This window comes from Orycteropus afer, unplaced genomic scaffold (assembly GCF_000298275.1).
Source record: "Orycteropus afer afer isolate SDZICR_OR568_19922 unplaced genomic scaffold, OryAfe1.0 scaffold00027, whole genome shotgun sequence".
Taxonomy (NCBI): domain Eukaryota; kingdom Metazoa; phylum Chordata; class Mammalia; order Tubulidentata; family Orycteropodidae; genus Orycteropus; species Orycteropus afer.
Window position 1 is genome coordinate 12748306 of NW_006921614.1, and position 12286 is coordinate 12760591.

The window sequence follows — 12286 nt, forward strand, 5'->3', positions numbered from 1 at the left end:
TTCTTCCATTTGCTTTAGTGATTCTCCGCTCAAGGGCAAGGTTCAGAGTCTCTTCTGTCATCCACTTTGGTCTTCTCTTCTTTTCTTGTCTTTTCAGTGATCTCTTGCTTTCTTCATGGATAATGAAAATAGCAAGATGGAAAACATTATGCATAGTATGATGCCATCTATACAAAACTCTGTATTTATAAATGTATGAGACTAGCCTGGAAGGCACAGCCTCAAAGTCTTGGTAGTGGTGTCACTATAGACTACAGGAGTAATGGAAATTTCTGCTTTCTTCTTTATATCTATTTGAACTCTTTGGATTTTCTACAGGAAGCACATGGTATTATCTTTGCAGAAAATGAGAACAGTGAAAACTAAACAAAATACATGAAGACAGGCCAGCCAGCCTCCCACCCCCAACCCTTTTCCTAAGACTTACCTTCATCAAATCAATAGCATCTTTTGCATCCCTTTCAAAAAAATCCAGTGGAAAATCTCGATTTGGGGGTCTAGAATGTCCATACCCTCGAGGATCCCAGCAGACTACTGTGAAGCGCTTCTTATTCAGGTACTTAAGCTGCGGTCCAAAATCAGTCTCTCCACTTCCTAAAAACAACCCATGAATGCTTTAATTACTTCAAACATAATACAATGAAAACAGAAACAATAACATTCTTCAAACTAACTAGTTTCTAGTCTAAGTCAGTCCTCAAAACGTCACTAGGAAAGCAGCTTTGCCAAGCTTAAACCCATCTGGGAGTCAGGCTTCTTCCTTCCCTGGCCTCCCGTCTCCACCTAGTGACCATTTTGAGGACAGAGGCCTGATCCAATACCTCTTCATCTTAATCTTGTGTTTGGTTTGTTTTTAAGAATGAACAAAATTGTATAGGAATAGACTTACAGATATGACACATTCCTAGGTTATTTTTCCTTCTCTCTTTCTTTTTAAATGACTGTTACAACTGAGAGATAGTTCAGTAATATATGCAGACAAATTTAGGAGATTTGATCTAGTCATACAAAGAAGAATTCTAAAATTCCAAATGTGTTTTATTAGGCCAATGTGAACAGTCCTGAAGTTTTATTTCCTGGCTACAATTAGCAACCAGAAAACTAAACTAAAACACTAACATGGGGGAGGCAAGATGTCGGACTGGTTTGTTTCATGAAAACAGTACAATAATAGCATATACCGAACCAAACTAAAACCAAACTCACTGCCGTTGAGTTGGATCTGACTCATAGTGACCTCTCCTTGGGTTTCTGAGGCAGTATCACTACAGAAGTAGATTGCCCAACCAGGTGGCACTATATTCTTGAGCCTCTGCTGGGCTTTCCCAGTCACCCACAGTTGTAGTCACTGTGTGCAGCCCAAGGCTCTAGGGCTGTGGTGTTCTCATATCCACTGTGCTCTGTTGGGACAACCAGATCTTAGAGGACCCAGATCTAGGGGCAAGTAAACACTGTATTCTTAAAATGCATTCAATTTCAGAGAATTCATAACTTGGGCCACACCTTGCCTGATAAACTAGCTACATCAGAAAATGTCTGATAGAAGATCATTTAACATCTCCAAAGTTCATCATTCCTCCTGGCAAGATACACCTTTCCAAAGATCAGGTAACTTATTCAGAAAACCAAAGCCAAAATCAAGTAAGTGGATTTCAAGTCCATGTGTGTACTGCTCTGACCTATGTTGTGGCTTCTCCTGTGGTCCCTGAGCCAGAGGGACTGTCACAGCAGCTCTTATCCTGCCTGCCCCAGGGATCTGGAACACCCTGGAGGAGAGGCAGTGGTGAGAGGTAGAAAAAGGAACAGTTCAACTCAAGCCCAATTTCAGAAACTGTAAGGGGAGGCACTTGCTTTTTGGAACATATGTATACATCTGAAGACCAGGAATACCTGTGCCAGAATGCTAAAAACTAAAGACATGCTAAGGGATTATACGTAGCTAGTCACCTGAAAAGGAAACACAAGCACCAGCACTGGCTGTCTGCAGGAGGGGACCTGGGTGCTGGAGGCAGGGTCCAAGAGAGAGAAGCTTACTGTTACACTGTTTGAATTTTGAATCATATTAATATTTTACATAAACAAAAATTAAATTAAAAACTTATTATTTATTTAAGGAGCTCTGGTGCGCTGTGTTTAAGGCATTGGGCTGCTAACCAAAAGGTTCGAAGTTCAAACCTACCAGCCGCTCCGGGGGAAAAGACAAGGCAGTCTGCTTCCACAAAGATTTACAGCCTTGGAGCCTAATGAGACTCACAGTGAGTGGGAATTGACTAAATGGCAGCGGGTTTTTTTTTTTTTTTTTTTTTTTTGTATTATTTATCTATTAATTACACTTGGCTAATGATTAGAATCCCACCAGCCACTCCTCAGAAGAAAGATGGGGCAATCTACTTCCATAGTGATAGTGCCTTGGAAACCCAAGGAGGGGTTGCTGAGTCGGGTCCAACTCGATGGCACATAACAACAACAATGATTAGAATACTGAAACAATGGGAATCTAAGCTGGTAAATTATTCTTTTTTGGGGGGAGCAGATAACTTTAGTACTACTTCAGCCATTACAATAAATGCTCCCCTTCATTATATTATGTAACAGCTTAAAAAAAAAGTTACTGAACAATATCTAGGAAAAGATGCCTCTATTGAGCTAGGAAGATGCAAGAGTAAACTAAAACCCCAATGAAAACCCCAATCAGAGGAGACTCAATCAAGTGAAACCATCAATTCATTGGAAATTTTTAGCACTTTAGGAGACTGAAGCAAATCATAAGGAAAAAAGTACATACCGAGATTACTTAATTAAATTGAACATACAACAACCATACTAAAACCTTTAAAACCAAAGTTGGGATGTCCTGAGATCACTGGAAAGCTTTACCCTGATCTTGCTATATTTAAAGTACTGTCTGTAAGAAGAGACTATGATCCAGCTGGCTTTACTAAGCCCTACATTTCACCCATGAAGAAAGCAAAAGGTCATTAAAAAGACAGAAAAGGAAGAAAAGACCAAAATGGTTCTCAGAAGAAGATTCTGAAACTTGCCCTTGAATGGAGAGTAGCTAAAGGAAATGGAAGAAATGACAAGATAAAAGAGCTAAACAGAAGATTTCAAAGAGCAGCTTGAGAAGACAAAGTCAATTATTATAATAAAATATGCAAAGACCTGGAGTTAGAAAACCAAAAGGGAAGAACATTTCTCAAGCTGAAAAACTGAGGAAAAAATTCAAGCTTCGAGTTGCAATATTGAAAGATTCTATGGGCAAAATATTCAATGATGTAGGAAATATCAAAAGAAGATGGAAGGAATACAGAGTCACTGTACCAAAAAGAACTGGTTGCTGTTCATCCATTTCAGGAGGTGGTATATGATCAAGAAGCAATGGTACTGAAAGAAGAAGTCGAAGCTGCACTGCAGGATTGTTGAAGAACAAGGCTCCAGGAATTGACAGAATGCCCATTGAAATGTTTCAACAAATGGATGCTGTGCTGGAGGCACTTACTTGTATATGCCAAGAAATTTGGAAGACAGTTACCTGGCCAACTGACTGGAAAAGATCCATATTTGTACCCATTCCAAAGAAAGATGATGCCACAGAACGTGGAAATTATTGAACAATATCATATGCAAGTAAAATCTTGCTGAAAAGAAATAAAAAACAGTTGCAGCAGTATATTGACAGAGAACTTCCAGAAATGCAAGCTGGATTCAGAAGAGGACATGGAATGAGGGATATCAATGCTGATATCTGATGGATCTTGACTGAAAGCAAAGAATACCAGAAAGATGTTTACTTACGTTTTATTGACCATGAAAAAGCAGTTGATTGTGTGGATCATAATAAATTATAGGTAACACTGAGAAGAATGGGAATTCCAGAACACTTATTTGTGCTCACGAGGAACCTGTGCATACACCAGGAGGGTGTCGTTCCAGCAGAACAAGGCTATACTGCATGATTTAAAATCAAGAAGAGGGAGTGTGTTAGGGTTGTATCCTTTCACCATACTTATTCAATTTGTATGCTGAGCAAATAATCCGAGAAGATGGATTATATGAAGAAGTACATGGCATCAGGTTTAGAGGAAGACTCATTAACAACCTGCGATATGCAGATGACACAACTTTGCTTGCTGAAAGTAAGGATGACTTGAAGCACTTATTGGTAAAGATTGAAGACTACAGTCCACAGTATGGATTACATCTCAACATAAAGAAAACAAATATCCTCACAACTGGACCAATAATCAGCATCATAATAAACACAGAAAAGATTAAAGTTGTCAAAGATTTCATATTACTTGGTTCCACAATCAACACCAATGGAAGCAGCAGTCAAGGCATCAGACAATGTATTGCACTGGGCAAATCTGCTGGAAAAGACCTCTTTAAAGTGCTGACGAGCAAAGATGTCTCTTTGAGGACTAATGTATGTGCCTAACTGAAGCCACAGTATTTTCAATTGCCTCATATGCATGTGAGAGCTGGACAATGAATAAGGAAGGACCGAAGAAGAGTTGATGCTTTTGAGTTGTGTTGGCGAAGAATACTGAATGATCCATGGACTGCCAAAAGAACTAACAAATCTGTCCTGGAAAAAGTGCAGCTGGAATGCTCCTTGGAAGCAAGAATGGCCTGACTTCATCTCACCTACTTTGGTCATGTTTTAAGAAGTGACCATTCCTTGGAGAAGGATATCATGCTTGGTAAAGTGGAGGGTCAATGAAAAAGAGGGAGGCCCTCAATGAGATGGACTGACACAGAGGCTGCAACGACAGGCTCAGGTATAGCAGGGATTGTGAGGATGGTACAGGACTGGGCAGTATTTCTTTCTGTTGTACATAGGGTCACCAGGCATCAGAGCTGACTCAACAGCACCTAACAACAACAACACACCAAGAGAGAATAATATGCTAATCTAATTTTGATTTATAAACAAGATTTAAGCTAACTTTTATTCTTAACTCTGATTTTAATTAAACATATAATCAACCACAAGTAAGTGATCTATTTATTCTGGTTTTAGCAAAGTCCCACATCCTAGAAACCCTGTCCCACCCACCTTCTTCCTTTATCCACCCCATCTTCCCATACCCCTCACCCTGGCCCTTGTCACTCCCCAAACTGTAGGCAATTGTAGCTTCACTGCATTACCTGGGAAAAACTAGGTACTTAAAAGAAAAAAAAAAGGTAGAAAATTATCTATTTTGCTGTATTACTTGATTGTAGCAAATATTATTTAAAGCATTTCAGCAAGGCACAAGAATAAATCACCAATATCTGACATCTAGCATCATAAACTCATCCATTAGAAAGCGTCCTGACCTAACATTCCGGGAAGCAGCAAGACTGCATGGTCTCCCTCTCCAGTCCGCTGATAATGCAGCCGAACACCATTCACATCCACTTTTGCAGAGGTCACTGAGGTGCTGGAAGAAAACACCCCACCCCAAAGTAAAATGATTTAGCATTACAAATTTCATATGATGAAACTGCCCTATACAGGTCAGCTCCAGAACCCTTCTCAGGTAACTTGACTGAGTTTGACTCTGTGCCTCAATTTTCCAACCTAAAAAGTGACATGAGTTGTATCTTCTTTGCTGCACGGCAAACCAAACCTGGACTGTGTCTTCATGCTTGAATGTCCTGCAGCACTGAGCCCTGTGTTTACCTATAAAAGTACCAAGATGCCTGTTGAAACCACAGCCACATAGGCCCATAGGATATGTCTCTGAGCTGGTGGCCAGCAGTACTGTGTACAGGCTGTCCTGGGGGACCCCACACAATGAAGGCAAGGGTGGGTCTCATAAGCATAGACCCTAGAACCATTGCTCTGACCCTAAGCAGGTCTAAAGGAGCTACCCAGGCTCCAGCCGTCTTGGTGATGATCCCAAGGGCAAAGTTGGTGCCAACAATTCAGCATGAAGGCCTTTACCCCAATGGAGTCCTTTAAGTATAGGGCTTGTGTTTTTTGGCCATTTTCAGGAGGGCTCTAATTAGAATGCTAATATTTGGTATGGCCATACTGGCTCTTGAACTGTTACTTCTGTGTTCACTCCATCCCTAAGCTCTCACCTTAAGATCCCTCCCATTGCCACTGACCCTCCTCAACCCAGGACTTCCCATGATCTAGCATATAACTGGGCCACATTTTGCACTGGAGAGGGCCCAGGGAGTCTCTTCTGACTGAGTAATATACGCCACACCAGGCATTCTGACTGACCTCTCCTCACCTGCTTTTCTGGAAGCTCTGGAATGACTGTCTAGGGATATGCATCAGAGAGTGCACGCATGCCAGCATCAAGCTCCAACAGCCCCATAGTGTGCCAGGACAGATGACTGTATGAAGGGCACAGAGGATATTGTGACATGCCTGATAGGATACCAAAGGAGGTACTCCTCTATTTCTAGTTGGTTGTTGATGAATTTAAATCAACCATTGTCTTCTTTTTGTTTTACATACTCCCTATCCTCACTTCTGTCCTCAGTCAAAACAATTATTGAAACAACACTTTGGAAATACTGAAGTCCTGTCTCCTTGCTTTGGGTATGTGGTCTGCTTCCTGTATATAAGCAGCAGCTTTGGGAATGGTCTCTAGTTTATGGCACACTTGGACCCTGCATGTAACCAAGTTGTTGTTCAGCAGTCTGTCAAGCTCTGCCGACCTTGGGACTTACAATGGACTTAAATTAATGGCCTGCCGAGTGGCTTGGTAACATCGGGACTGTGCCTTTTTACTTGTCAATGTTGGGCTTCTCAGCCTAAGCAGCCAGCAGCTGTCTGAGTAAAGAAAGACCTCTAGCTCCAGGAGGCTGGGAGCAGGAAGCAGAGCTGGACTCCAAGGTTGAGGGTCTTTCACCCATCCCTAGAGCCTGGAACTTTGAATTTGGACTTAAAGCCTCTGAACTGTAAGAAAATAAACTCCTGTTTGTTAAGGCCATCCCATTTGTGGTATACTCCTGTCAGAGCAGCACTAGGTAACCAGAACAGAATTTGGTACCGAGAGAGTGGGGTGCTGCTATGGCATGAGAGACAACAGAAGCAGAGCCGAGAGAACCAGCATGAGACAGCGACAGCCTTACCAGCCCAAGGAGAAGAAAGCTGGACACCATTGGGTAGACAGCTTCCTGGCAGAGTGGGTCACCTTCAAGCATTAACTGGTAGAGAAGACAGGCATAAAACGGAATAGCAGGTTGGCTGGCCTACGGAGCAAGAAAGTGTCCTTTGGGCAGAAAGATTTCTAGTGGAGTGGATTCCCCTCGGGCATTAATCGGCAGAAGCGGAGAGACCAAGGAAACGGAAGCAGAACTACCTCTGCCTTAAGGGTAGGACCATGGCCTTTGGGGGTGGAACCACCACAGCCCCCCAGGTTTCAAAGAGCCAGACCTTCACCAACTTGGTTCTGGAGTGTGGGGCTGCTCATTCATGTGAGCCAGTGGGATGGAGCCATAGCCGCTGCCCAAGAGTGAGGGGGTGGGGCTGCCATGCCCAAGAGGGAGAGGAATGGGGCCCACCAGGCCAAGGGGGTGAGGTCACCACTCTGGAACTAGGGGATTAGAGCCACCCAGTGGAGGAGACCTGTACAGATAACACCCATTGAAGATCTGTACAGGTACCAAGTTGACAAGGGGTGGAATTTTGGTAGTTACTCCCCATGATGAGAATGGCAATCAACTCCATGGTGTGATCTACCACAAGCAGCTGAGTAGTTGCTTTGGGTATGTGGTCTGCTTCCCGTATATAAGCAGTTGCTTTAGGAATGGTCTCTAATTTATGGCACGCTTGGATCCTACATGTAGCTGTGTTGTTGTTCAGCAGCCTGCCATGCTCTGCCGACCTTGGGACTTAACAATGGACTTGAATTAATGACCTCCTATGTGATTTGGTAACATTGGGACTGTGTCTTGTTACCTGTCAACCTTGGACTTGGCACGCTCAGCAGCCAGCAGCTGTCTGAGTGAAGAAAAGCCTCTAGCTTCAGTGGACCTGGAGCTGGAGGCGGAGCTGAAGCCCAAGGCTGAGGGGCTTTCACCCAGCCCCTAGAGCCTGGCATTTTGAACTTGTACTTAAAGCCTCCAAACTGTAAGAAAATACAGTGCACTCCTATTTGTTAAGGCCATCCCATTTGTGGTATATTCCTGTCAGAGTGGCACTAGGTAACCAGAACACTCCTCTTCTGGTTTCATCTCATTCACAAAATTCAAATAAGGAATAACATAGAAACAAGTGTGTTCAATACAGGTATAACCAAATCCAAAACCAAACTCACTGCTATCCAGTTGATTCCGACCCCCTTTGAGTTTCTGAAGTGGTAAATTTTTATGGACATAGATTGCCCAGTCTTCCTCCCATGAAGTGGCTGGTTGGTTTGAACCACCAACCTTTCGGTTAGTAGTCAAATGCCTTAGGCACCACACCACCAGAGCTCCTTAATACAGGTATAGTAAGTCTAAAGACAGAGTTGGGTGGTAGTAAGACTTGACATAACTATCAGCTAATTATCTACAGAAACAGTAAGGAGGAATAAGCCACTGAGCAGTGACAGTGTAGTACTGGCCCTGCCAACTTGCATTGCCCTACTCCTTCGAGGAGTGAGTCTGTACTGTTGAAATGACTTTAGGATCAAGATGACATCAAATAAATCCACTCTGCTAAGGTTAGGTCCCTTTTGGAAAACATTTGTTTCCTGGCGCATCTGCTTTCCTCAGTCTAGTAGGAGAGAAGACAGACACAGAAGATTCACTATGTAAACCCTCAGAAAAGGATCAATGATGACAGAGGGATAAAAAGGAGCTTGAGGCACATGGCTGGAGCTAAACTGCAGTTCTTATTCTATTTCTGTATTTACTAAATAAAATGAGGTGATTGGCACCTACACCTTTCACATTAGTACTAATTCACACAATGCCATCACTTCCTTTATTACTCTTGGTCCAGAGTAAGAGCACTCCAAATTAACTTAGGCCTCCTGACATCAGATGTTGCCTATGGTTAGGTCTGAGGCTAAAATTCCATTTTGAATCAAAAAGCAACTTCTGCATCAGGAATACAGCCTGTCAGTCCTGTAACTCTCCACTGTATCCTGAGAAAATTACTGGGTAAAGAATTTCAGAAAACAATTTAGTTTGGTTATAGGTTTTGCCTGCTGCCTAGGAAGTCAGGTCCAAAACAATTCTCAGAATAAATGCTCACTCCAAACAAATGTTAGAATTATGTGTGTCCTCCCTACAGTCACATGAGGGTCTCATGATTGTTTTGAGGGCAGATGTACCCAACTTAATGATTATTTTATAACTTTTTAAAAAACTTTAGAAATGCAACTGATCTCCTATCAATCAAATGCACCATCACTCAATTCTGCAACCATTACTGTCAACCAATCACAGAATTTTTTACTGAATTTTCTTATATAAACTCTGAACCATCTCCTCTTTGGAGCACTTAGTTGACAACCCTCTGGATTTTGTGATTTCCAATTTGCGAATTACCTTGCCCTCTCAACAAAAGATCTTTACTTTTAATTTCAACCAGACACTGCCATTTTGCTCTGACAGTGCCCTGGAGATTTTCAGGGGTCCCCTCCATGCAGCATCAAGGAGATGCTTGTGTGCTTGCCCTATTAAGCAATATGTACAATGGGAGGAACACCTTGCCAAATGTCCCACACCTGATCTAGAGAAGTAGTACAGACTCTGCTGAGTGCATTCCACAGGGGCCCAGAGGGTAGCCCAGGTGCTCATTTCTGACGCTACCTGCCCAGAGCTAGGGCAACCTTCAGAGGGTACAAACAGTCCTCCACAGATTGCCCTCACTCCAGATACCAGCTGCCAGTTCAGGAGACTCCCTGGGTCACCTGTACTTCTGACCAGAGGGCTACAAATTCAGGGTTTTCACTGCCCTCTTAGGAAATTAGCCACAAGCTCAGGGGTCCACAGAACCCCTGCACTTTTGAATAACTGGCTACAAATTCTCACTACCCTTCAGGGTCGATAATTCACTATAATAACTCACCGAATTAGTAAAGTGCTATCTCACAGTTTTTATAGCACAAAGGGAGAAGTCTGGGAGGACCTCAAACATGAAGCTTCTATGTCACCCTCCTGGGACATGGATGTGTTGTCTTTCAGGGAAGCTCACCCTAGTCTCAGTGCCCAGAGTTTTTACTAGGGTTTCATCACATGGGCATGAATGATTGAATGATCACCCATGTGGTTGAACTCACTCTCCAGCTCCTGTCCCCGCCATGGAGGTGGCATCACATGGTGGGTTTTTGTGGGTCCTTCTGTAGAGGCCAACCCCCACATGAGTCATCTCATTAGTATAAACTCTCAGGTATGGTATGGAGTCCTCATGAATAACAAGACACCCCAAAACTGAGGAACTTCCAAGGGTACAGTGGTTACCTTCTAGGAACTGGGGGCAAGGGCCAAACCCTTTGGGTAAAGTAATTCTTTGCCCCACACTTACACAGCTCTTCTAAGGGCTGAGCTTCCTTTCCTTCAGCTCATTGTCATTCTAAAATCTGTTCTGGGAAAAAAACAAAACAAAACAAAACCTCTAACTTGCCAATGAACTTTGCTGCATCTGTTTTGCTTCCCACCCCATTTTCCCCCCTTCATTATCACCACCCAATATTCTTTCAGTTGCCTAATGAGAATACAGAAATAAAACCAGGTAGTTTAGAACTCTGCATAACAGAAACTCAGTGTGGGAAAAGGATAACAAAGGCAGAATACTTTGCAGGTGGCTTTAAAAGAGGCACAGAGATCCTGTCAGGGTTGGGCAGAGGTACCTGGAGCAGAGAGGAAATACAGCATTTGAGATGGGTAAAGTTCTGGAAAAAGAATGCGGTGAGGAAGGCATTTCTAGAATAAGAAATATGATAAAAGGCCCAGGTAAAGGACATGAATGGGAACAAGTGTGTCCAGCCTCGCAGGAGTGTGGGCCAAAGAGGACGACGATAAGGTTGGAGCAGCAGGGTGAAGGGAGGCTCAGGAGTGCTGCTCCTCCTCGTGGTGGGGGAAAGGAAATGTGCTGGCATCTCGTTCTCAACATCTCTTATGTGCTCAAAAGGAGCTCTGGTAGCATAGTGCCTAAGGCACTTGACTGCTAACCAGAAGGCTGGTGGTTAAAACCAGCCACTCCTCAGAAGAAAGGCTGGGCAATCTACTTCCATAGCGATACCACCTCGGAAACCCAAGGAGGGGTCACTATGAGTCAGGTCCGACTTGACGGCACGTAACAACAGCAACATGTGATCACAGCAGAGGTTCATGTCATCATAGCCTTTTACCTAGCAAAGCTGCCAAAAACTTTTCATGAATCTCCAAGTTAGGGAAATACCACAGAGAACTGTCATTGAACAAAAGTGAATCAGCCAATTTCAAACATAAGTTTTATTTTCAAAGAGTTATTGAATGCTGATTTATTTTCACACATACAAGATGACTGAAATGAGCACAGCATTGTTTCTCCAGCTTTTCAAGGAACCCTCTGAGTGGTGGTCAGGCCTACAATAGACATTAAGTGTATGCTAAAAGAAAATCATGCTTTAAAGACCAGTCTTCAATGGCCCTAACATCTGTTTACTATGTGGGCCACATCCAAGACACCAAATTTCCCAAACTCACACAGGAAAAGGGATAGAAAACCTTAGATATTTTAAAGTACAAAAATGACCTCCTTCCCCTTAGGGTGTCAATCTGTTTTTTTTCTGCCACTTCCTCTGCTCCTAATAATCTTTCTAATCCAGGTATTTTCAAGAGGTGTGTCTATTAGAATCACTTGTACAGACTTAAAACTATACACGCCTAGATAATCCCTGGAGATTGTAACTCAGTAATTCTGGGGTAGGGGTTTGGAATCTGCTTTCAACACCACCAGAAACAATACAACTCCACTGTACTGTTCATTCATTCATTAATTTCCTGAGTAAGTAGTTTTGTGCTAGGCAATAAAGCTATGCCCTCCTGTAGCTTGGAATGTAGCAGGAGACACATTATTTCAATCTGTAACCAGCATTTATTATGCAGTGTAGGAAGTACTATGAAAGAGAGGTGGAGTGATACAAGAGACGCTGGGGGTATAAAAGAAGTCAGCAAACTCTCCATGCCTGCACCTTCACTACAAGTCACCCACTCACTCCTTGATTGAAAGAGCATTTCCTGCCCTGCCCTCAGTCAGTGGAGCTCAAATTTAGATCTGAATCATCTGGCAAATTTTTGAATCTCCAGATGCTCAGGATACCCAAAATCAGAATCTCTAGGGTGGCATCATGAAAAAACAAAA

The 12286-nt window shown here is 42.9% G+C and overlaps 1 protein-coding gene across 1 annotated transcript in view; it reads right to left on the bottom strand.

The window, feature by feature from the left end:
- Positions 1–12286, bottom strand: part of BPHL (biphenyl hydrolase like) — a 61791-nt gene that overhangs the window by 40222 nt on the left and 9283 nt on the right. Inside the window, exons 2-3 of the mRNA XM_007935387.1 lie at positions 5323–5426; positions 428–594 (exon numbers count right to left, since the gene is read on the bottom strand). Coding sequence (XP_007933578.1) covers positions 428–594; positions 5323–5426 — 271 coding nt within the window. The remainder of the gene's footprint in view (positions 1–427; positions 595–5322; positions 5427–12286) is intronic.